At 38.4% G+C, this 27,158-nt stretch overlaps 1 protein-coding gene across 1 annotated transcript in view; it reads right to left on the reverse strand.

The window, feature by feature from the left end:
- Window positions 1-494: 494 nt before the first annotated feature.
- The window catches only part of TMEM131L (transmembrane 131 like), a 79,378-nt gene continuing 52,714 nt past the window's right edge, over window positions 495-27,158 (reverse strand). Inside the window, 21 exon segments of the mRNA XM_030948313.1 lie at window positions 495-907; window positions 2,412-2,554; window positions 3,377-3,465; window positions 5,524-5,644; window positions 6,991-7,076; window positions 8,106-8,184; window positions 9,242-9,427; window positions 10,264-10,323; window positions 10,326-10,420; window positions 11,955-12,079; window positions 13,346-13,500; window positions 15,589-16,202; window positions 16,747-16,896; window positions 17,775-17,960; window positions 19,048-19,234; window positions 19,561-19,703; window positions 20,326-20,468; window positions 22,515-22,587; window positions 24,232-24,341; window positions 25,339-25,477; window positions 26,045-26,162. Coding sequence (XP_030804173.1) covers window positions 629-907; window positions 2,412-2,554; window positions 3,377-3,465; window positions 5,524-5,644; window positions 6,991-7,076; window positions 8,106-8,184; window positions 9,242-9,427; window positions 10,264-10,323; window positions 10,326-10,420; window positions 11,955-12,079; window positions 13,346-13,500; window positions 15,589-16,202; window positions 16,747-16,896; window positions 17,775-17,960; window positions 19,048-19,234; window positions 19,561-19,703; window positions 20,326-20,468; window positions 22,515-22,587; window positions 24,232-24,341; window positions 25,339-25,477; window positions 26,045-26,162 — 3,281 coding nt within the window. The 3' untranslated portion in view covers window positions 495-628.

Genomic DNA, 27,158 nt, shown 5'->3' on the forward strand with positions numbered 1-27,158 from the left:
AATAACAACACAAAATGCCAGGAGTCACTCACAAAAAAAGTTTCTGGAAGAAATGCCCACTCACCCACACTGCACAAGCTTAACATCATTCAAGTGACAGCTTGCAATTTGAAGCCAGATAAACAAGCCAAAATTCAGCCTTTTTCCTACTGCCAGAAGTCTGCACTCACTAACAACTGTACCAGCACTAGAATTGGCACCATTGGAAACTCTCTGATATGCATCAACAGGTAGGTCCCCGGTTACACTCATAAGTAATTGCATCTGTACCAAATACTAAGTTTGTACCTACAACTGCTAAACCACTCCTAGTTTATACCACAGAATGTAAACTTCAGAAGAAACATGCGCAGTACAGGTTCATGGATGCTCTTAAGAACTAATACTGTCCTTAATAATGATAAAAAATTTGAATTTTAAATTTATAGACTTCACCTGACAATAACAGCATCCTGAATATGCTGTGCTTTTTAAAATGCACTGAATGCTCAGACTTCAGTAAAAAAAATTTATTTTCAATATAAAAGTGCCAAAATATTCACCAACATTGTAATCTATTCAGCAACCAGCTTACTCTAGTAATCAAAATTGCAAGCATCTTTATTCACATTTTTAAATCAAATTCCTTTCACACGTTTCCACAATAACCCGAGTCCCTCGAAAGTGGGAAATTTGCATTTCGATTGGCTGCTGTAGTCCATATGTCCAAGTTCATGTAGGCACGGAAAGGGTTAAACCTCGGATAGTATTCCTGCTTACACATAACTGCCTGGTTCTCCACGTGGGTTGAATGTTGAGTCGTGGCACTGACGGGGCAGCAGCTTTCATAAACATCACTCTGAGGTGCCCAGATGGAACCAAAAAGTCCAGACATTGGAGACAAGCTTCGGGTGCTTGAGAGGTAGGGCTGCAGAGCAAGATAAAGCCAGCATGGGAAACTGCAACACGGACCATTTGCCAAAGAAAATCTGGAAATGCTAAGTACTAAATGGAAGAGAGGAAGCAGCATTTATGCAGAAATTTAAGAAATCCACAAGTAGAAAATTACAGAGGCGTTTACAAAGAAATATGGCTGCCAAAAATATTACAGCAGCATTAATGTGTGCGTGCGTGTGTGTGTGTGTGTATGTTTAAAAGCCCTCCACTGAATGAAGTCACATGAGTTCCTCTCTGCACAGCACAGATATTACTCTAAGAACAATATACTACTCAGTTCTGGTCAGACTGTTGAGGAAAATAGAGGAGAAATGGAAGACACACAAAGATCACCATGCATACTTTGAGAGTTAAAATGAAAAGAGAAGGACGCCTAGAAATGACAAGAAAAGGGCTGAAGTATGCGTCAGTCCAGAAAGACTGTGCATGCTGGGAGCAGAAAGGGATATTCAGCGTGAAAAATGAGACTGTAATTGGGAGCTAGGGAATTTAGTTAGAAAATTTTGAAAGCTTATAAAGAACCTCCTGGAGGGCAAGATGTATTAGTCTGCAAGGAAGTCTCTCAGCGAAGGTCATGGAAGTCTTGGGACTTTTAAAACTGAATGAAACATTGAAATGTATTGTGGAGAAAAGCTCGCCAGGGAAATGAACTGAATTATCTAATGCATTTTCCAATCTCTACCTTCTGTGTTTCCTGGCATTCCTGAATAAAATATGAAATAAAATACATGTTTATTTTAGGAAAAAGTCTTCTACCAGTTTTGCCACTTTTTAACAAAGACGAATTTTCATTTTTACAGCTGAAAATATTTCTTGCTTTATTTAGTTAGTTTCATTCAAAATAAAACTATTGTAAATTTTAAAAAAATCTAAAATACAAGATTTTGAAATATGAGCAGAAGAGAAAATAGTTACAATTAAAGACCACCTTGAACTGAAGTTACTACACTGCACTGCGGCATGACAAACATGGCTACTCTGGAGTATAGCAGGTTAAAGTCAGGATTCTGAAATCTGCACAAATCCAGCTTAAATCGCTTGAATTTCCTACCAAAAACAAAAACCCTGTTAAAGTACCTGAGAGTAGCTGTCCATTCAGCTCTTCAATTTTCAAATCTCTCTGGGTTTTTCTGTCTGCACTTTTTGCGTTTTAGCCTCAAGTGGACACATTGATTTTCACAGAAAAAAGTCTCAGTAGACTACATAAGCCCAAAAAACTTTTCCATGTGTAAGCTGATTTTAGTCAATTTTCAGGCAAAAGGATCATCTCAAAATTTTGCAGACAAGGTCAGTAACATCCTTGACAAACAGCTGGGAAAAACCTGGGCTACCAATGCCAGCATTAAACACATACATCAGAATACTTAGAAGATTCATGAAGAACATGCAAGCAACAGGTAGGGAAAAGACAGGAATACACGAGGAAGGCTGTGAAGGAGCGTGCAAAGGCAGTGCCTCACAGTGACAATACTCACTGTGGAGTTGACATAACTGGCAGGCTCCCAGGCAGGTGGCATGTTGGGAGGAGCATTCCAGGTGGAGGGACAGTTCTGGTCAATGAAGGCTGTGTTCTGCATTGCTGCAGTACCTGGGAAGCCATTGGGGTAGTTCATGTTCTCTGCAATTTATAAAATCAAGAAGACAAAGTAAGACTTTTGCAATATAAAACGCTACTAACATTTCTGTGGAGGAATGCTGAATCTTCTTGAGAGTGAGCCAGGCTGGGACTGACCTAATCCTTCAGTGACTCCATGCAGCGTCAGGGTAGCACAGCAGCGAAGTGTATCAATTTCTGTCAACAGGACTACCACTCTGTATTAGAGACCCACTAACAAATTGTTATCAGGAGGACAGCATAAAGACTTGGCAGCCCCTCTACTGGAGAACAGAGTCTTTATTAGACAGAATGTGCATGGCAGAACCTCCCCAGGCCTCACTGCCAACATGTCTCAGCTCTAAGCACCCAAGGGATCAGCGTGCTGCCTGGGATTCTGCAGTCTGACCTTTCATTAGTACTTAGGTAGGTAATGCTAAAGAATTCTAGATTGCTGCCAGCGTGCTTCCCAAGCCAAGAAACTCTAGCCTGGAAAGATAATTGGTCACAAGAGGCCTTGTATTTCACACACTGGAAGGCTGAAGCCTGCCAGAGGGGAAACAAAGAAGATTGTACAAAGAGATATGTGTAATACTGTAAGCACAAGCATTTCTCTCAATTCCCTCTGGAAGTCCTGCATACTGCCTTTTCAGGCTCTATACAAAGGCCAATACTCTCATCCACCACATGCAGTCATTGTTTATTACTACAGAACACTCTGCTGGAAAATGTAAAGTTGAAAGCAACGAACACCCATGTATAGATCTGCTCAACCTTTTGTTCTATAAAAGGTGAGAGGAAAACAACCATGCTCTGTGATAATTAATAAGCTTTATTTCATCCTACCTTCTGGGAAAGCACCATATTCACTCATCTCTAGTGGACAATACATGTTGGAAAACTGGCTGTCACAAGCTGCATTCCAGTCAATGAAGCTGTCTCAAGAAAAACAAAAAAATCTGCAGTCAGAAACAATTTGCAAAACTTCTGAAAATTACTTAGAAATACTTATTTATTGTAAAGCTCTCGGATGCAAATGCCTGTAACTGATCATGAGGCTTTTCACATTCCACTTGTTAATTTTGCCAGTATCTACTCTGCGCCACTACAGAATCACAGCAATCTCTCTCACAGAGCTCTTTTTCCTCTGAGAAAATGAACAACTTGTAATGACGCTACCAGAATCCTGCAATGCCTAGCTGGGTTCAACTTTCTTCCCTGTAAAACGAGAAAATAATTGTACTTCCCTACAATCAAGGATTATGTGACTTGAGGTGGCAGAAGAAGACATAATACATTTGAATACTTGAGAATAACAATTAAAATGGACATTTCTATTTTCCCAACCAAATGTGCTAAAGTCCTGTTAAACAGTGCATTTTCTAAGCTACACATAGATTTCTAGGGGTTATACTTCTTTAATTAAAATAATTTCAGAATTTCAAGAAGATTTTTTCAAAAGTAATTCCTAAAGACATGTCAGTCATAAAATAGGCCCTGCTACGCAGCAAGTCTGAAGTAGTCCAACTCTGGATCCAGTCTGCAAAAGGATTTCATAAGAAGCTGCCCTACTTCAATTTTACTATTCAGCCAAGCAGCTATCTGAAGTTATCACTACTAAATATCAATACCTAATTGCATGGGTGTGCATGTATTTTTTGCTTATGAAGTCCAAATTGAGACAGGTGTATGAAAGCAGTCATAGAATGGGCAAGACTAGAAGGGACCACAGTGGGTCATATGGTCCAGCCTCCCTGCTCAAGCAGGGCCATCCCAGAGCACACGGCACAGGATTGTGTCCAGAGGGTTGAATATCTCCAGTGAGAGAGATTCCACAACCTCTCTGGACCATCCATTCAGGTGTGTGGTCACTGCACAGTAAAGAAGTTCTTCCTCATGTTCAGGTGGAACTTCCTGTGCATCAGGTTCTGCCCACTGCCTCTTGTCCTGTTGCTTGGCACCACTGAGCAGAGCCTGGCTCCAACCTCTTGGCACCCTCCCTGCAGATACTGACAGACATTGATGAGGTCCCCTCTCAGTCTTCTCTTCTCAATGATGTACAGGTCCAACTCCCTCAGCCTTTCCTTGTAAGAGAGATGCTCCAGACTCTTAAACAACTTTGTAGCTTTTTTCTGGATGTGCTCCAGGAGCTCCTGATCTCTGTTGCACTGACTGTGGAGTCCGGAACTGGACGCCACTCCAGATGTGGCCTCACCAGGGCTGAGCAGAGGGGCAGGATCACCTCCCTTGCCCTGCTGGCATTGCTCTTCCTGATGCACCCCAGGGTACCACTGACCTTCCTGGCCACGAGGACACTGCTTGCTCAGGGACAGCTTGTTGTGCACCAGGACCCCCAGGTACTTCTCCTGTCATTTTGGATGACAGGATACAACTTGAAGAACTGGCCATATTTCACTCCTATGCGGTGCATCTTTCATTACTAAAATTTTCTGTGTGAGCAGTGTAAAATATAAGAGCTAATCAAGTTCATTACTACAGGAAGATCAACCCAAATATAGACAGAGCCTGAAACATGCCAACTTGTATCCCTAAACCACTTTTATAGTGGAATATTTGTCTTTATAACAATGTCTGTTCCTGCCATTTAACACAAGTACACACTGCATAACACGACATGTGGCATACACAAGCTATGCATTTAGCAAGAGTGCAACAGATTTCAAAGCCAGGCCCTCTGCCTGCAAAATGAGTGAAAGCATTTAACAGCTTTCCAAAAGTATTTAATTAAACTTGAAAAAAGTTCTAGAATATCTATACATGAACAGGGACAGCAGTGAATTTGTATTAGTAAAATTAATCACAATGTACTCATGGAAGAGCATTAACAACTAGAACTAAGACTGAAGTGGCAGAACAACTTTTATTTTAACTATCATCTGCCTTTACAAAAATGATGAGTAAAGTACAGTCCTCTGCATTACAGAAGCCTGAACAAAGCATTATCTGTACTTTTTACACAAAACATAACTTGCCTGTTGTGGACAGAGGGGGTTTCTTGGATCATGCATGGTATATTATTCTCAAGGTTGTAGTTCAAGCTGTTTGTCATGCAGACTGGCTGGGCAGGCCACAAGTCTCCTGTTGGGTAAAGACCTACAAAAGGAAAGGGGAATGAAATACACGGTAACAGGAAGGAGACTCTACAGATTCTGTCACACTGACACTTTACTCTCAGATCCCCAATAAGGACTGTCTGCTAGAGAAAAAAATCCAGAGTTACTAAGCATTTTTTTTTTGTGATGAAGGCCCATCTTTAAACACATCTCAACATTTCTGTTTTTTAAAAAAGATGTATGTAAGACCTGAACTGAGAAACCAGAATTCAACAAAACAGGGCAAGAAGTTCCTACTGAGGGTCCTTAAGTGTTCAGCTGCCAGTGCCTAGATGGCACACTTCCACAGAGCAGGAGAAACAGCAGGGATGCAATCCCCACCGGCCTCCTTGTGCCCACCCCTTAGTCACTAGTCACTAATCACCTCTGAAGTCCAACTACACAAATGCAGCAGGAACAGGGTCAGGTTTCTAACAGACTGGAGCCATTCCTGACCAGACAATTTGTGAACTCATTAAATGTTGTATTTAGCCTCTAGCACAGATATTCATTGTGCCGCTGTTCATGGACTGCGTGCCCTGACTGCCCACAGATATTTGGTTCCTATCAACTCTATGAGAACTGGCAGCTGGAGAAAAGAAAAAATCCAAATTAGCAATTTCCATGAGACAATGCTTGCAAAGTTGGCTCTATTTCATTATTTCACATGATACATATCAATATTGCTACCATGGAAAAAGGTTAATCAGCATTTGTATCCTATCAGACAGGTTAAACCTACAGCAGAAGGGCACAGGGTGCTGCTGCCCAAAGAACCACATGTCCTGACCAGCTTTCAAACTCCACCTCACCATGCAGCATGATGCTTTTATGAATCCCACTCAAAAAGCTAATATTACTTCCCTCTGAGATACAAACAATGAAAACTCAAGAATTTTAACAGTGCTACACAACCTCACTCATTATTGCTGTCAAAGAGAGCAAGTCCCAACTGTGGATATTTAGAGAGAAAAACAGTCATGTTTGATTTGGTGCCAACCTTCACTTTAACACAGCAAGCAGTGTTCTTGATGTCCCAGCTGCATTGCTTTCTGGACATTAATCTGTGCACAGCAAGAAGATGAAAAAAAGAAAGAAGACCTAGAACATGAGTTGAAAGCTAAATGCTGTCTTGATGCAGGGAAGATGCAACAAAAATTATCAAGGTTATAAGCAAAAACTGTCAAGGTTTTAAGCACTCATTTGCTAACTTTGCACCCAACTTGCTTAGAAGCAAGTAAGTTCTAGTAACAATGTGTCTATCAAATTGGTGCATGTGTAATTAGCAACATCACTAAAACTGCTTGGCAAAGTGTGAGAAAAACAGCTTCAGTTATTAATACTGACCTTTATTTTTGTCAGGATCTGCAGCTATATCAGTGAAATTGGGACATAAGGTCTCAGGATATTGGGGGATGCTGTTCATGTCTCTGCTGAATGAAAAGAAAATTTCATTTCTTAAGTCTCATAATCCAAACTATTTCAAAGGAAATATACAGAGATGTAGAAAACATTCTAATGACCATCATAACTGCTATTGCTTTTCCACTGTCCTGATTCTTCCTATTTCAGAATTACCACTGTGCAATTTTTATAAGTTTTTTCCCAATTAAAAGCCAGCTACTTATCACACATGCAAAATGAATGAAATTAATACACCTTAATTACCCCATTTTTATTATCCAGGTATCAACCTATTGCAAATAAATTCAACAGCTGTTCTCTAAAACTGGAAAACAAGCTGTAGTTCATGAAAATCAGTAGGACCTCTTATAATTTTTGAACAACTTTCAGATAAGTTTACTCTTATGTCCATGAAGACACACAGAGACACATAAGCGTGAATTTGGTACTTATCAAAGCCAATCCATCAAAGGAACTAGTTAAAATGAATAAAAGAAAACATTTTCAAGCACCAGAATCCCAAAGGAAAAAGGATTGGAGTATTTCTCCTCGTGCAAACAGAGTGGTCAGTGAGAAGTGAAATGAGGATTCACAGCAATAAAACTTGTAGATGCTATCTCTACTGCAGTAAAGAGGGAGAAAAGAATGTGGGGGAGGGAGGAATCAATTTGCATGCTGTATATCCTAGAAGAACATCATTCCCATTAAAAAAATAGCATCAACTTGAAAGCCTTATTCCCACCTTTTTTTTTAAAAAATACAACTAGGCAGAAATGGAAATATAAGTTGCTAGGATCTGGAAGAAGTGAAAGTGGAAAACCAATTTTCATTTTTTTCCATTTGGAAGCTTTTATTGTACTTATGCAGCATAATCAATTTTGCTTATATCCTCTCATGTACTGAAGAAGATTCTTCTTCCAACTAGTAAGAACAATCAGATGATCATAAAAAATTACAAGATAACAGGTGCCAATAGGTATTATTTATCAAACTGAGACAAGACTTCAAGTTGGTGTTGTTTCTTTAACGCCCTACAGGTGTAGATTCATTTTTTTTACCTGGTATTGCAGATGTTATGAGACAGATTTAGAGTGATAGGAGTTTCAGATGGAAAATCATTTTGTGAAATATTCTCTCCTAAAGAAAAGAATGACTGTGAAAATCAAAGATCCTTAAAAAAGAAGTATGCACAGAATATATATCCACATAAACAGAATTATCAATGGTGTTAATCAAGTTTTCTCTGACACTGGATTATCACTAACTGCATTGATTTCAGGGCATGCTACCTAGGTCCATAGTCTTAACATGTATCTTATGATTTAGAAGTGATTACCACAGTCTTGAAGGAGAGGTTCCTTGTTGCTATCAAATTAAGTCTGAATTTAGAATTACTTACTTTCTTTTTTCTTAAGAGGCATTATAATTTGAACAAACAGGGAAGTCATATACACATGATTTGTTATCTATTAAATCACAGGTTCAGACAGATCATATACTATCATGAAGAAATGTAAAGTTTTATACATACACAAAAACACATGAAGTTTCTGGATATTTTTAAATAATTCAAACCATCTTTTTGCAGGTACCCAAAGCTGGGTTTGCTGGTGTCACTTTAGCGCTTTAAAATTTACATCTAGTGCCACATCACTCTGGATAATTATGGCAATGACTTTCAACTACTTTAGTGATATTCAGGTATTCAAGAATTGCAGTAATGAAGCACAGCTCCCATTTCTCATACCAGTCAAGTGGCTCAGGTGTTCTGGATATTTACACCTCAAATACACCTATCCAAACCCAGCTCCTCAAATCTCAACTGCTTTCACACATTCCTCATTTGTGCATCACTTAAATAGTTTTAATTATAAAAAAATCCCAAATAATGTAATGAAACAAATTCAAAGGCAGAAATTGCTCTGGCTATTCTGAGTGACTCTCAGTTCTCCCATCCTTCCATGACAACTAACTGTGCATATTGCTCATTGAGGAGCTTGACAGTGATCTTCACCTCTATGAAATGAGTGTACTTCTTGTCAAGTACAAAGTTCTTTACATCCTTCCTTGTGTGTCTAAGGGGGCTCTATAAAAGACAAGTTCATGTGCCCCATGCTGTGGTAGGCCTTTCCAATCAGCAGGAAGGCTAAAACTCTGCGCTCTACTGTGAAGAGGAGCTGTTTGCAAAACTTACTGGATGGAAGAAAATGCCTGGTAGTAATCATTGGCTTTTTGTCTCCATCTGAACTGCTGGTACTGCTCCAGCTACCCCAGCTCCCACGACTTGCACGAACGCTTCCTGACGAACTTCCACAATCTGAGCTTGAATCAGAACAAAACTTCTCCAAACACTTCTTTTTGGACCGCTGATAAAAGTTTTCTAAAGAAGATGGGAAAAACAAAAAGAAAAAAAAAAAAAAGAAAAACAATCAAAAAACAACACAACATTTAAGAAAGTCTTGTCAGGGAAAAGTAATCTGAATCATGAATTTACATGGATTCTCTGATCTTACTGATGAGAGAGGAAATAATATTTGCTGGTAGCTTCAGTAACTAAACAAGCCCCTACCACAAGGAGCTTCTGACGTACATGACATCCCAGTAACATGAATGCAAGTGAGGATACAGTGCTGCTATAGGTCATAGGTTGAAAGAGGAAGCGCATACTGTCCTTTGAAATAAATACTTCAAACATGAAACATATCCTGGCTGTAGGAACATGCATGCAAAGAGCAATGATAAAATGTTGCAAGTAATGAATTCATAAGTGATGGATTCTCTTTTCTTATTATCTCATCAGTGATGCAAAGGACAATCCTATAGAAATTGATAACTTTCTTCAGATCTCCTCTTCCCTAAAGTCAGGGAAAACAGATGATTAAAATCCTGATGGAAAGGCAGGAAGCAGGTACCCAAGCTTTATTTGAACACAAAACCAGACTACCAGTCTGTCTTTCCTTCACAAAGAACTCATGGATCATTGCTTCAGACTGATTCATTTTCTGGTTGGCACCATAAACCAACCCCATGGAGAAGCATGCAGAGCCCTTCAGAAGTGAGCAGCTATCATTTCAGGCACTGTGTCATACCAGTCCTGTCATCTTCACATCAGGGTTCAAAAGGGAGAAAAGCACAGGTCTCTCAAGTAAGGAATGCTCTGCCACAAAATTCACATTGTGTTTCTTTCCCCATTTTAAGACAATTAAGACTGCATACCTGTTTCTCCCTGTATGGACAAGCTCCCAGCTTTTTGGTCTGCTTTACAATTTTCCCGTTGTTCTGAGGACACCAGGCTCTTATTCCAATATTCGCTCTCAGATCCGGTCTTTCAAATTCACTGCACATATGCTTCAACTCACTCTGCTCAGGGACCCTAATAGAACCACACCCAAAAAAAAAAAAGTTTGCATTTTACATTTCATCTTCATTTTTCCTTTCTAGGCATTAAACACTTCAACTCCCACAGCTATCAAGGCAAAGTGCAAGGGAAGCAGTAGGTTTGAGAGTCTCATCCCCCAACTTCACAGCAACCTAAAAAAAACTTTTCCCAAAATGCAATATCATATCACACAGACTACTACTTCTCAGGGGGAGAAGCAAAATGACGTGCATATTTAACTCCATTCTCTAATGCACCTGGCAGAAGGCAATCAGATGTTGCAGTGATAAGCACAGTTTAGCAGTGTACAAAGATCTAGATGCAAAGAAAAATGTGCCCTGTGTTCATTTCACTGGCATAATTTTAACTAGAGTAAAATCCCAATCTGAAGCAATCTTAACTTTTTGCTAGTAAAGGTGAAATGAAATGTCTGCATCCAATACCATAATCAGAGAGTATTGAGGAAAAATGATTAAAAGTCAGCTGTCAAATTTCTGCAGAAATGGAACAGTTCCATCTAAACTCAGAAAGCAGCAACTGCTGAATTGGTTCAAGGAACAGACACTAAACTTCAGTATTTCACTGCTCATTTTTTATCCTTCCTATCTACAAAGGTGTGCATCCAGCAAAGATTTACACATGTACTGACTTCCCACAAAATGAACAGAAATGTGTGTATAATAGCCATTTCAGATTTACAATCTCCTTTTAGAGTCCACTGACCCCAACAGAAGCACTTGCAATAAAAATTAAATCTGTGAAGGCTTTGTAGGATTGTGACCTTAATTCAAATGGCTGGGGGAGGGGAAGGAGTAGGATTTTCTCCTCAGAAGTGTTTCTATGCTAAAAGCAGTTTGTAACTAGTATTTTTAATAATCCAAACAACTTAAATTTAAAAGATATTAAAAAAATAATTAAAAGTAATTTACAACTGACTTTAAAATGCATTAACACAATTCTCTGGGGGAAAGTAACTTTCCACAGTGCTCACTCAATATTCTTTACAATCTAGTGCTGCTCTAGTTGTTTTAATCATAAGCAAAAATGAAAGCCACTCTCTCATTTCTACACATTTCTCTCCCAAAATTGGTAGAGGACAATATCCCCTCCAGTTACTCAATATAGCAGATGACCCTCCTGAAGGTGGAATCATTTCAACAATTTTATTTTCCCTTTTTCAGTGAAGAGAATACATGACTAGAACTTCTCAAGACAATACACAAGGGGAAGGAAGCTAACCATCCAAACTTCAGAGACAGCACATTCCAGACTCTAACAGAGAGCTACCACTGCTATGCAGAATGGGCTGCATCTATCTACACGTACATTTACACATGGAATATTTTAAAATTTTTTGTTTTGCTGATGATATTTAGTAGTGCACATTCCTAAAAGTAAATGCTCAGGACAGGATTAATGTGTGTTTACTGAAATAGATAAAGCATTCCTGCCTAATGTATTATGCAAAACCTGCAGAAACATTACAGCAACTCTGGGTTTCTTCATGATTTGGTGAGGCAATACATACCTTGTGGATATATTTACATTCTTCTTCTTATTTTTCCTAGACGTTCTATTTCTATTCCAATTCATATTTGGTATATTTCCTTCCTTTTTCTCCTGAGGCTTCTTCTTTCTATATGCATCTTCTTGCTAAAGGCAAAAATACAAGCTGAGACATTATAAAATGAACTTAACTTAGTCAATGAACTCCACTGGATTTTTCTGGCTAAATTTCTCTGGACAAAATGGCCTGACCCAAATGCATAGTTACTTCATGATTTAGTGGCTTTCCACAGCACATCCTCTTTCCAGCACCATCAATTTAACCAGCCTTTCCAAGACTCTGTCCATCAAGACAGCAAGAGATGATGAGAGAGAAATTTCTGAAATCCCAAACTTAGCATTTTCCCTTTCACAGCATCTAGCTCTGACTTTCAGGGAAATAAAAAATGCAGGGAGAAAAAGTAAAGCAGTCAATAAAATTCCCAATGTGCTAAAACCAAAAAACATCTGCCAGATTTATGATCAGCTGGTGTGCAAGTTCAGCAGCAATAAATCCTCCCTTTCCTCAGCAACTGGAGGCAGTGGGGGAAGGCATTCATTTGAATTACAGCTGAGGAAATTATGGAGTAAGTTACCAGCAAATACTAGCCATTTCAAGAAATGCAAGAAACAAACTGAGCACCAACAGCCACAAGGGCAAAGAAGTTTGTAACAACAATTCCCAAAGCAAGACAAGACCGTGTCTTTTCTCACGTATTCCCCAAGCAATGTAAGCAATTCTTCCTTACACCATTTTGCCATGGGATTTATATCCAGTAGACAGAATACAAACACAATCCAGATTCTCAGGTTTACTAATTGCCTGATGAAGTTCTTTTAGTGTTTTATGCTGCCTGCAACAAAGGTACAGTCTGATGTGTTTATCAAACCAGGGGTGAAGAATGATCCTTCTCAGCAACTGCACAATCTGCTAGAGGGCTTCTGCCTGCTGTACTCTCAAATGCAAGTTTCTGATGCAGAGCCCTGGGTTTGGAGATCAGGTCTGAAAGTGAAGGCCAATATGCCCACCTCCCCTGCAGAGAATGTTCCCACATCATTAGTATGCCTGACAGCTGGCATTGGATTCCAGTATGCTTGTGCCTGCTCTGACAGTAACCATCTCTGGCTGTGATATATATGGCTGTTTTGATTTTTACCCAAACTGTTCACCATTCCATAAAGCAGCATTAATACACAAGGCATGTGGGACAGCACATTGCACTCTTCCTCATTCATCTAATTTACAGCATTTCAGGTCTGTGACTCTACAAAATAGTCCCTACACACACATACATACCTATAGGTGTATATATATGTACATAAACTATAAAAGAGAATTTCAAATTTGAAAAGGAGAAAGATCACAATACCAACCTCAGAAGAAGTAATCTCCTCTTTTGCACAGCATGGAGTCTCTTCCTTGGGTCCCTTACTAATCTTTTTCTCTGTGGAAGGCTTTAGGTTGATCTGCTTTTTTGAAGTCTCGCAGTTTTCTGTTTCATTCCTGAGAGGCACTTGCTGGCTATTCCCTACAATTAAACAATAACAACTGTTTGCATGGGAAGAGAAGGGGTTCTCAGTCATAACCACATACCTTTCCTAAAAAACAGCCTTGTGATGCTTTCCAAAACAGGAGACTATTGTCTAGGCTGATGATATTGGAAAATTTTAAAACCAAAAGCTAATGCAATGTAAAAATTCTTACAGCAGTTGCAAAAAGTAGCTTTGTGGTGGTTCATGGTCATGAGCACACCACTCCCAGTGCATGGATATATTACACAAGTCCTGCTCATCTCATCTGAATTTGAGCTACTTGAGGCTCAGCCATGGGTCTCTAAGGTAGAATTTGAAGCCAGAGAACACTGGGTTAAAAAGCAAAGAGAAAAAACCCCTGCAAGCTGAGTGGGGATAAAGGACAGCCTTTACTTGGTGCTTGACACCTCTGAAGTGTCCTCTGCATTCACTGTGAAGACAAAGGGTAGTCATCCTTGCTTTAGCATGGGTTCTACACTAAAAGTTCTTTTACTTGAGAAGCTTGTGAAGAAGAAGAATTATTTTGATCTAAGAGTCCAATAGATGAAAGCTTCAAGAGGAAGTCTGCCTCAACAACTAGCTCAGCTGAGTCACATTGCTCTGCCTGGGCCAGGACAGGACAGAATTCACTTTGCCTCTGATCAGTTCCAGGTATCTCAGAGCCTGCACTACATCCACAGTGATCTGCTACCGAGGCTCTCAGCTGCTCTGTGTGAGAAACATCATCACTTACTGAACTGAACTGTCCTTCTCAACCGGGAAAGGCACATCCAAATGTTTTTACAGTTTCCTGCCAACCAACTACAACATCCCAGCTCTGAGTCAGATACTGGCTCCTCTCTGGAGCAGGCAGCCATGAGGACTGCAAAAGGAGCACATGTGAATGAAACACCAGGCAAGGGAGACTGCCAGAGCTCTAAAGAATGCTCTGTTGCTCTCCAGCACACAAACATGTGAGTATCTGAGGTCCTGAACTCGCTGTTTGCACAAAACCAGGTCTGTAACTATAATCAAGGTACAAACACTGCAACATGGCATTTTTTAGACTTACTAAATGTCTTGAAACACAGAAATATCACATGCCTGATAGTGCAGAAAGCCACAACTGCTAATAGAGAACAAGAGAGATTACCTTTAGTGCTGTACTACGGAATATATTGAATGATCTCCTAATTCAAACGAAAGAATAAGCAACAGTGCATTTCAGGACCATATGAAGAAACTCAAAATACCTTGTAAGAATGAGTGAAAATATCTTGCCTTCACCTGAGATTGCACACTTATACCTGCTATAGCTCACAGGTAACAACACAAGAAGCAACAAGCCCATGGTAGCAACTACACAACACAGCAGGGCCTGAAATCCCTTTCTGATGCTCACTCCCTAAATAAACTGCCACAGCTACAGCAAATGCCAGTTTTCACCATTCAATTACTTTGCCAAGTGCCTCAGTAAAGCCAAGCTTCCAAAGGATATGCTCTCCTATCCTGCTTTTGATTTTAAAATTTTGAATTGCGAAGCAAAGAGGTAAGAGTTCCCAGCAGCCTAGCCCCACAATTTCCAAAAAAGAAAAACAAGGTAAAAAATACAGCTATGCAATTACTATGGAAAACACTGATTTGCAGATTCCTACATAATAAAAGTTCATATTATCCTGATGTCAGGTTTTTCTTATTTTGGGTGGTTTTATCAAAGGAGGTCTGACTATCTGCTTCTGAATGTGCTTGCTTGGTGATTCAACCCCCATATTTTCAGTGGAGCTGAAAATAGCAAACTGAGATCCTTCTGAATATCTGACAAGGGCAATTTGTGTCTTACAAGCAGATCTAGGACATCAATTATTTTACCAGTTCAAATGCTACGGCAACAAGCTTGAAATTTGTAAACCAAGCAAATTTATGATTTATAAAACAACTTTAAATGTAACCTGCTTCCTCAGGAATGTAAACAGACAAATCACAGTGAACACATAAGAAACACCACATTCCCTTGTCCCATGTAAAAGACAAAATCCTGATCACAGTGAGCTCATCAGAAGATTTCACTTAGTAATTTAGACTGAAAGAATTTGAGAAAAACTTACCACTATTTTTCCTTATTTCTTGCAGTTCTGGCTGTTGTTGAGGTGAATTTCTGGACAAGTGACTTTCAGGTAGCTTCTTCGACATCTTCACAGAACAGAACTCCTGTTCTTTGAGCTCAGCTAGATTTTCTGAAGTTTTAAGGTTAGTTTCCTTAGGAAACATACATGTTTGAAGATCTTCCTTCAGATCACACTCTGAAGAAGTATTTTTAATGAGAACTGTATTTTTCAGTGTACTTTCTTCTTTACCCAGAAAGTCTTCTGGAAGAGTTAAATTCTTGTTAACGTTTATGCCATTTGCATATTTCAGAGTTACCCAGTTCTCACTGACCACATCAGTGCAAATGTCCTCTTTTGGTGCTGAGGTTTGGTTCTCTGCAATCTGATTCTGTTTCTCATCAGCAGCTGCAATGGGACTGCCAGCTGCTGTGTTTGGTTTCTGCTTACTGTAGTAAACTGAACATTTGTGTTTCTTCTGAGAGTGGCTGTAGGTCGCAGGACTTCTCTTTGCCGCACTCTGACTTCGGCTGGAAGAAGTGCCTACAGACAGGAAGCCCTTCCCTTTACCTTTATCTGAGGAACTATAGGAATCCATAAATGTCTTGCAGCTTCCCCTGGAGGAAAAAAAAAAGGGGGATTTGTTTTTCTTTACAAAGCCATCATAAATTGTTTTATGAGATATGTTGTAAGAAAAGAAAGGGGGGCATATTCACAAGCCATGAAATTGCTTTAGGTCTTTAATTTACCATACCAGCTAAGCACATTCTGATTTCAGTGAGAACTGAGCAATACTCTAAGTATTTGCTCAGACTTCCAACACACTTACATGCTTCAGTGAATAAGTGCCTGACTGACCACTCAAGAGGGTCAGATTGAGAACCATCAATGTGTTTTCCATTCTCTCCATGGCTGTCACACCTGGTGTATCCTTTACTTTCATCACACAATTTTTACCTTATGTATTACTGGCAATATTCAAGATTAATAACCCCCTGAGTTCCTCCATTCCTCCTGGTTTGAGGTGGAAGGTCTCTAAAAAAGGCTGCTTGGAACACTGTCTCCTTTAAACCAGCACACAGCAATATCAGTGAGAATCAGACAGAAAGCACCATTCCACAATAGACAGGGTAGAAAAGAAGAAAAAAAAAGTATTTTTACTTGTAGGAATCAGAGCTGATTACGTCAACAGAGTTGCTGTTCTGCTGTGGTGAAGCACTAGGATTTGGCCTCTGTCTTGATTTCATGAACTCTGCTAGAATATACTGGGCTTGCTGGAAGGCTATCAGAATCACTCCAAGCAGGGACAAACTGCCAAAGAAAACAATAGATACTGGTGTCTACAACTTTCAGGAATATTCAGTAAAAGAGTTAAAAAGCTTCTAACAAGATACACTTCTCAAATATTTTTTCAGTAAATTCTAAATAAAAAGACAAACAATAAACTCAAAATGCAGTCTTAAAAATGATAGTTGTAATGGTATTTTCTTTTCCTTTTTTTTTTTCCTTATAGGCCTCACTAGTTATTAGCTTGATAAAATAACTCAGTCATGAACTTTAAAAGAAAAAAATAGAACAAAGAAAAAGTTAATTCTAAAAGAGATAATCCTTGAAGGTAATTTAGAAGTAATTGTGTTGCAGTCTTACATCATACCATAATATGACATAAGACATCATATGTTCATCACTGTTCATTTATGATAGTCATTGTCATTATTTTGGTATTTATTAAATATTGTCTCTTTCTTTTCCTAGAGAAAATGCTGGCATAAAATCAGCTACAAATGCCATCATACTTCTGAACTAAAAATGTAGATGCAAAATATCCTCTCTCTTCACAGTGTATTAATTGCATCAAACATACATGGATTAAAACAAAAATGTTTCTAAATCATCAAACCACCTTCTCAATCATGCAGTGTAAATTTTGTTAGCAGGAAAACAGAATGAAAAATTCCTGGTTTTTCAGATCCCTGTAGTCTTCTGTTGCATCTAGAAGCAGGCAAAGTGGTCACTGCTGTTACTTCATTTGTGTTCTGACCGTTTCCAGTGTCCAAACCACACAAGCAGTAGCATAGTGTGCAGGGGGATCTCAGCTAAGGATGCATCAGCCCATGTGTGTTATCACCATGACATTCACATGCACTGCATCTTGTAGGAGCTCTGGGGTGCTGTGAGGAAAGCCTTACCTTACAAAGAGGACAGTGAGCCTCCAGAAAGACTCTTCCCAGCTGGGTCCTGGCACCACATCCGCACACAGCGGTAACAGATGGTGAGGGAGAGTCACGTTGAGCGTGAAGTGGAACTCCAGATCAGCAGCAGTCACCAGTGTCAGCTCACGAATTACCCACGAAGATGTGAAGTCAGGAGTGAATCTGTCAGGAAAAACAGAGGTGGTGTTACTTTTTGTTGTTGGGCTGAATTTTACTTTCTGAAGTCACATTGATAACAAAAATACAAATAATATGATGATGACAACTGGAACAACAATAATAATAAATAAGAAAACTAATTTAATAATATTTACCAATAATTTAATAGTATTCTTAAAATTACTAAAATATTGCCTTGTTATTAATATGAATTATTAATTTGTTCATCTAATAATAACAGTTTAGTTATATGAAATAATGATTTAATAATTTTAAAGCACAGTTAAGTAAAGTGTCTACTATCTGCTTAAACTGTGCAGGTGGCATTAGGTCATCTTAAATTGGCAAAATATGTTTTTTGTGGGTTTATTGTGACTCTTCACAATACTCTTATTACTGTGACGTTTTCCTTTTATCAAGGCAATACACATAATCAACTCAGGTTAATCAACAAAAGCACAGCTGTCCAGCATACAGCCAGCATGATTTCAGAAAAGGCCAGGTTCTAGGTACTGGAAAGATACAGAAAGCAGAAGAAACACCAGATTTGTCTCTTCTTCTACTTCTTTGACCCATCTCAGTATTCTACTTAATTGCTAAAAGGTATAACTTGCCTTTCTAATCAGTAGAGGTGAAATCTGTTGTATGGGAAACCACAATTACTTTACTACAGTAACATTAACTTTACTTTTGCTTAAGTCACAGTAGTATATTTCACTCAAGGACAGTTTAAAAAGAATCAGTTTTAGACTATGTGCAATGTTGGGAAAACATGACTAGATTGTGGTCAGGCTACTTGGAACAAGCTTAGAGAATAACAAGCAAATAAAAAATTGTGGCAACTTTTTTGTTTTAATTTATTACTTCATAATGCACTGATAAAAGCATGTATGCTGCTTTTTAAAAGTAATGGGTCATATAAAGAACCAGTATTATATAATCCATTTGTTAGTGTTATCCTGAGGGAAATTCTTACTAAATTTCTATTCAAAATTTTTTGTGTGGTATGCCATTGGAGTGTCTGTTTCTGAAATTAATTACTTCAAATTTCCACTTCAGTTATTTTGTCAACAAATTTGTTAGTGCTTACACAATGCTGATTTCTCGTGATGAGTTTTGAGCTAGGAAAAATTCCCGACAGTCTAACACTTCAAATCCATATCCTTGGCAACTGTAACCATTGATTTTCATTGATGAAATTGTTATAGGAAGAGGCCCAATATTCTCTACTTTGAAGTTCTTCGTAATGGATAGAATTTGCTTGCTGTCTTTCAGTTCTTAGAGAAAGAAAAGAGAGCAATTAGTTTACAGTGCATGAGACAATTTTCTTACATTCCTAAATAAATTCCTATTTTTACTTATAATTGAATAAAAAAAACCCCATAAGTGTCCAAGATCTAATACAGACTATTCTGCAGTAGTGTGTTTCTAAAACTTTTAAGTATTTTCCGTCAGAGTTTTGACAAAACAGAATCTACACTTCTCATGGCCAAGCTCTTCAGCTTTTACCATTCTGTTTCTGTAACATTAATGTTCTGTATGAGTTCCAGTGCAGAGCAAAGCAGGCAGCTGCACAACCAGAAACCTGTCTCTCCTTACTCACGTCGTCTGCAGTCCATTAGTGTCGCTTCTGGCACCTTAAATCGAAGGGATCCTCCTGCACCTGGGAGTCTTCCCCCTACTTTAAGCAATTCTTTGGCTCCAAAGCCTTCTACATTGACCACATCCAGAACAGTTAAGTTGTTTCTGCCATAAAATAAAAATCAAGCAATCAGCCAATAAAGCACAAATTAAGTTTGCAAAATCATGGCTTTGCTCTCTAGGTGCCAAACCAAGATAACAGTGTGTCAGAACAGAATCAGGGGCAAAACCTAGACAGGTTTCCCCTAAACAGAGACAGGATCACTCCAGAACCAGCCACTCGTGAATTTCCCACAGTGAAGGAGCAAGTTTAGTGACCAGTGCCACTAGATAAAAACTGTGTCACCTAGTAAAAACGGTTGCTTCTTCATTCAATAAACTCCCTTTTCCTACAAAGGTAACCAAAGTTTGGCTGCATAAAAGACTCACTGGATCCATAACTCCTATCATTATTAAGTCAGGTTGAAAACAGCAAAGCCACACAATGTGTTTCTCTCTTAACTCAAAACTGCCTCAGTACAGTCACATGCATTTTATAACCCTCTGATCACATATCAAGAAAATTAATGACTGAGACATAAGGCACAAACACACTCTAAGCATTTTTTATTAAACCAGAGGTATTCTGACTTTCAAATTTTGACCATTTGTCTATATGCCAGGACTTTGCAAATTCATTTTTACATTGAGCTGCTTGATTCTCACTTACAACTAAAATTTGGCTTACCTGATTAAAATAAGGGAAGCTACTCTTTTGTAGTCAAGAGGTGTAAAAATTACACCAACTTTTCTCGTTTCCAGTGGCTGTAAACTTAAACAAAGCATCTCAGAACTACATTTCTTGCTGATGAGGTCCTCTTGATGTGCATTCTGTTAAACAAAAAATGCACTTCTTAGTCACAGAAAACATGTGTGTTTAAAGATGTCAATAAAGAAAGCACTGTATCACCACTTAGCACCACACAGAATATTTTTGGCAAGGTGCAGAAACTACTAACTCCCTCATTATACCAAAGTCTTTCCTTTTGACAACATAAAACATCAGATAAGATGGTTTATTTGAGCAAAAGTTCGCATTACTGCACTTATTATGAGGAATGCATTACTCCATTATTTAAAACAGCTTTTATTTCCTCAGATGGAAAAGAAATTATATAGTGTCTTTCATATTCAAGAAATCCTGAAACACTTCACAACGCAAGAACTGAAGTGTATTGATTGCACAGGGAAATGTGGCAACCATTATACCCTCAGTGCATGACTTACAACTTGATTGAAGTGAGAAAGGGACTGCTGGTAAATATCCTGATCATTTGAGTCACTGGAAGGAAGCCAAAGAGAATTCTCAACTATATTAATTGAAAACCAGAACTACCAGAAGTTCACTTAGTCTGGAAATAATGTAATTTTTTTTAATACTGTTGCTTATTCTTTCTGCCTTTGAAAAATTAAAATAGCCCTATAACTTGCTCTTCCAGAACTGGGGTCCCCTCTTAGAAAGGGGTGATCAGGTACCTATAGCAGTCAAAAAAACCATAAAGATTCCAAAATGGGCTCTAACTTGGTTGTTTCTCAGTTTATGGGTGTTGTACTAACAGCTTTTCTGATCTTTTTCAGTTCAAAATGTTTTTATTCTTAGCCTATTTTATGAAAAATACTGCACAAAATCTATCAGAACCTGCATTTAATAATCAGTATTTATTAAAAGCAAGCCATGTATGGTATTTGCAAACTTCCCCATGTCACTCCCTACAAAGATGAGCCTAACAATTCACTGCACATAAACTGACTACGAAAATTATGTCAAATGCAAAAATTTAAATATTAGCAACTATTTATTTGGTTAACAAGGCAAGATCTGTCTCATATGTGCTGAAAATCTGCCAAACCATCCATGTTCCCCCTAGCTCTTCAAACCTAAAGAAAAACATGTATTGCACACGCTGATGTGACGATCCACAGCTATTTTTCCATTTGGCCAAGAGTATGGTGTGTGAGACTGTGGAAACTCACTCCTACCCCTATACTACCTTCCCTTTTTCAGAGGGTGCCTACAGGCTAGGATTTATGAACTGCTGTCTCCTCTCTTTTACAACTACTCTTACAACTGTTGCCAGAAAGGAAAGGTCAGCTTTGATTAGTGTAGCAAACATACTCTTTTCTTTTTACAAGGTACAAATATATCATTAAGATGTAAAAGCATATGTGCAGAAACATGTATCTACACAGGACATTAAAGATGAAGCTGCAGTATGCCCAAGCAGCAAGGAAAATACATTAATTCTGGGCTTTTGTATAAACCAGAAGTCTTAAGAAGAAATTCTTTGGGTATTCTGGATAGTACTCTGGTCATCAGAATATGCCAGCATCCCTGATACAGCATTTTCTCTGTCATCCATGACAGGGTTTAAGCACATCTCAGGGTTTAAGCACAGCTCATGGTCAAGTCTTACCACACTCATGCAAAAATGAGGCAATGGGAACCAGAGAGAACCATGACACTCCAAACCTGAATGCAGAAGTTGGCAATGGCGTGTAGCTGAGATGCAGAAATCCCAGCTCCTCCTCCCATGAACTACCCAACACTGCTTCCCTGTACTGAGAAGAGAACCAGCCCGCTCCTGACATCACTGACTCCACAGCCTGACACTTCATGGTCAGCCTGGAGCTAAGGATGAAGCCCCAACAGCACATCCACACACTTTCAGGCATGCATGCACTTCCTCCCTACAGCTGTATTCAAAACTGGCTCAAACCCTGAAAATAATTAACTGCAAAGATACAAATCTGACAAAGAATCGAGAAAATACTGTGGAACTGCTTTAAATTGCACTTGGGAAGAACTCAGAAGTAACATAGCTAGAAAAATCCTTCTCTAGTGTGTCAGACCACTTCTACCAAAATTAGCCATCTTACCCTGTGAGAACATTCATCCATTAGCCTGAACTCGGTGGTTGTGAAGTTGATAGCTTGCACATTTATGCCGAACCTAAATAAACCAAAACAAAAAGTTAAGCATTTGAAACCCAGCCTGTCAGAACTGCATTGACTTATTTTTACATGCTGGCATCTATTCTTAAATAGAGACTACTTTTATAATTGCATTTTGGCAGTGTGAAATATGGTGGAAATGTGGGTCTGCATTTTAATAGAATATGCTGCAAATCAGTTTTATGTGGATTCTACACATTTGGAAAACAGACAAATGGCTGGGCACTTTAGGTCTGTCAGTATAGAATACTGTAAAAGATAACAGTCAAGAAATAGAATTTCTAAGCCACACAAACACAAATTCCCCAAAGCTCTTTCTGCTCGTGTAACTGTTAAGAAATAATCATTATTAAATCTCATATAATTTATTCAAATATCCCTCTTTCTGCTCATGATTTGTCTGGGACAAATTCCTATTTTCCATCACATAATGTGCAAATCAAATTCACTTAAAGCAACTGATTTGTTTGTCCAAATGCAACTTATAAGCATTTGTTTGTCCAAATGCAAATTATTATTTGACATTAAGTATTAAAAACTGACATAAGAAAACCAACATGTAAAATGTAGATTATAGATGAATGGACCTCCAGCCACTGAACTGAAAACTCACTTGTCATAACTGTCTATGACATTAGCTTAAAAAGAACCAGTTAATGGATGTGATTTCTGGTGACCTTAGAAGATCTGCAGAAACAAAAGTGTGCAAATACAGAGAAAATATAATTGCAAACCACTAGAAAGAGTCTATGTGGAAACCATATTTAGTATGCAAACAGATGGAGTTATTAATGTGCATATATATACACAGATATATATATGCACATGCATGTACCTATGTAAAGGAATGAGGTTAAGGAAGCAATTACACAGGGATTGGGACCCCAAATAAGCAAGTTACACCTAAGCACAGGAGCAATCCCACTGTCTCTAACCACACACTCCTACCAATGATAACATTTTTTCAAAGTGTGACAGGGCTTATTTTTGTGAACTTCAGCTCACTCACCAGGTCCCTTTATTGTTAATCTAACTCTCCTGTAGATTTCTCATTAGATCATCTCAAATCTAAAACAGAAAGTCTAAAACAACACAGAAACATTTACTTAGCTGAGCCTAAACTTTAATGCTGAGGTTGCTCCCTCTGAACCTGCATTTTTCTTCCCAGTTCCTGTTTCCTCTTTGACCGGGGTTATTACCTAAGAAAAGGCCAAGAAGAAAACTCTTCTCTGGGATGGTTCAAATGCCTTCTTTTCACTGATCTGTCTACAGACTCTATAGATACCAACTAGCACTGTGAGGAGATGCACAAGCCCAATTCTGTAAGCTGTTCACCTCACCTGGGCAGCTTGCACTAAGCCTCAGATACTAGAAGATGAACAACTATAATATATATCTGGCAGACACAAACTTGCTTAAAACATGCTAAATTTGTGTTTTATCAGTGATGAGGTGCATCACAAAGGCATGCACCATACAGGGAGCTGCCTCAAATATGGCTCTATCTTCCAAAATGCGTCAGAACATAATCTCCATCTAAGTTGCACTTTGAAAAACTACATAAAACCCAGTAAGTAACAATCATAAGGCATAGCAAATAAGATCTTTTAAAGGGAAAACAGTATCCTGAGATAGTTATTACCATTTGTTCAGCAGATTCAGTGAAGCTTGGGGATCAGGGTAGTAAGAAAGAGGCAGAAGCTGCAACGTAACTGGGAAGGATGAAGGGTTTCTTAGTACGAAATATTTTACCTAAATAGTTTGGAGGGGAAAAGAAAGAGTTAAAAACTACATATTTGAGAAATGGTTGGTAAAATAATTCAGCACTGGCAATACAATCTGCATTTTCAAGGGACTTCAATCTGGCTTTTGTGTCAATGCAGTATAATCATACATGCACATGACTGCATGTAACAGCAGGACGTGTCACCACAATGTCAGAATTTGCAAAATCAGCTAAGAGTGCATTTTGAAACACATATACAAAAATACAGACCACCCCCACTCCCCAAACAACCCTTTCATTTGGATTTTGATTTATGCAGACAGATGTGAACAAAGCTCTAGCACAGAAGAAAGTAAAGTTAGTGAGGTGCCACCCCTTCTTAGAGAAGTCTGAATGCAAGCAGGTTATAAAAATTTCTGTAATGACAAACAATTAAATTGGACAAATGGAATATAAGGTAATTCACAGTGTGTGCATATGAAAACTATTTCCATATGACTGGTTCTGGCCTAGACTAGGTTAGCAAAGACCTAAATCTGACAAACAAGAAATAAACAACTGTCAGTGTGGCTGGAAGATACAACACTTGCAGAGCAATGTAGCTCTCATAAATGTTTTACACACTTCCATTAGACAAGACAGTGGCATGAGGAAGGCCATCTTGTACAGCCTCACAGGCATCACTAATGACAACGCACCCTATCCCTAGTCCCATGTTCAATTATTTTACCACAAGCATGTAACTTATATAATGAGCACAAGGAAAGTTTAACAACTACCAAAATTTGTTGCTTAAAACCTACACTGCTATACTCTTCTCCTTGTACTAAAGTATTACAACTAGCAAGCTAGAAAACTTATCAAAGAGCCAAAGGGATTCAAATTTAGTGTCTTAACTGAGATCAAAACAGTTTATAAGCAGGAGGAAAATGCTAAGCAGCACCAAATATTAACCACAGACTCTGTTATTTAAACAAGCTAAACACACAACTCAGAAAAAAGTGTAGTAACAACCATCCTCACCATACTACTTTTAACAGCTGTGGCATTAAAGTTGAGTGTAAGGCCAGGCTCTGTAGTCAATCGTGGCAAGAAAAAGGCAAAGGATTCCTCTTCAGAGTTCTTCTGCTGAGTAAAGCGAGCTGATCCTAAAATACTTCTCCTGCTTTATTGGCAAAAGCAGAAAGCTTAATTAGTTTGGGTTTTTTTTCTTTCCAATAAAGAACTACAACAAGAAGATGATTTACCAGGACCTATAATTGCATCAACTTATCTTTTCTTGGAAATGGTCTCTAGAAAATAAAGTCCATAAAACTTCAGCCTAACAGCTAACTTCTGTGTCTGTAGGCCCGGGACTAAAAACCTTGAAAGCCATTCGAAGACCCTGAGAAGACTCCTATACAACCTGATGATGAAGGACTCATGCAACTCCAAAAATGAGCTGGTAAAACATGCCTGGACTGCTTTCATGCTAGGTAGCCCTGGCGGGACAACTACAGTCAGATTATTTACATTCTAGGCTGAAAAGCTTACTTGTGGCTGGCAGTGCCTTGAAATGAAAGCTGGGGGTGTCTGCTCTGAAACTCCATGTGCTTCAAGAGAACTAACTCAAGTGTAGAAAATGGTCCAGAATGTTTTGTTCTAATTAAGAATACTTCAGAACAGAAATATTCTTTTTTACAACACTGTACTGGCTTGAATTAAGAAGTTCAACAGATTCTGTACAGACCTGCATGCTTCCCCACGTCTTATTTTTTGCCATCTTTCATAAAGGTCACTTGCAAGCTTGGAATCCACATCCCAGGCAGAACGGTCCAGAGAGAGACTCTTTTGCCAAAGCAGATTTGCTGAAAGGACAATAGATTTTTCAGATTTTACAGAGATAAATAATGTTTGCTCCTTCCATAAATCTACTTTTGAAAATCTGTAATCAGTATCTGCAAAGCATCCAGACCCTAAACAAAAAGGCAACCCAATTCTCCCCTTTCAAGTGAGAATATGCAAGGGTGTATATATATTAATTTCCGTATCAGATTTGTTTAAAGAAATACATCTGCAAAACCAAAGTTACTGTACATGCAAACAAGAGAATGGTCATTGCACAGGCTGTGTATGCTTTAGTGAGACCTTTTTATTGCTGCTATTCCTAATAGATGCCACTGAAGAGTAACCATGTCATCAGTAGTCTACACAGTACCCTGCACTGATGGCAGTAAAGTATCAAGATAATATGCGACACAGTGGTACAAAAATATAGTAGCATGGCACAGCAGGGAACATAACAATTCCCACTTTGGCAAAACCAGTCTTTTCATTTTAGCTTCTTTTCTAGATGCTGATAATTTTCTCAAATTCCTCTTAAGATGAATTGCAAAGCTTTACATCAGTCTAAAGATTAGTGCATTTTAGAAAGTTACACTCATATTGGTTCAAGCATTTTCATACAGCAGAAAGTAGTTAGAAAAGCAAGCTTCTTTAGAAACAAAACAAAAAATACTTATTTTGAAAGTGCATGTACTTTATTTTATAATCCCTAATGTTTAAAGTAATGAATGGAGATTGGTGATTATTGGAATAATCCAACTACAATTTCTTTAAATCAGTATTTTCAGGCTAACGCATTACACATTTCTGTTTAACAAATAGTATCCTAAAGCACAAGGCAGAATACCTGTAAGGACAGATCTCATTAGGTGCATTATTAGAATGAAAATAAAATAAACAACAAGTATTCAGTTGTATCAGTCATATTCCTTCATTGAGATTAAAAAAAAAAAAAAAAAGAAAAAGCAAACATTTGCTTCTAAGATACAGAGCTTAGTATGCAAGCGTCTCCGTAAGTG

The sequence above is a fragment of the Camarhynchus parvulus genome, chromosome 4 (genome assembly GCF_901933205.1).
Source record: "Camarhynchus parvulus chromosome 4, STF_HiC, whole genome shotgun sequence".
In the NCBI taxonomy this organism is placed as follows: Eukaryota; Metazoa; Chordata; class Aves; order Passeriformes; family Thraupidae; genus Camarhynchus; species Camarhynchus parvulus.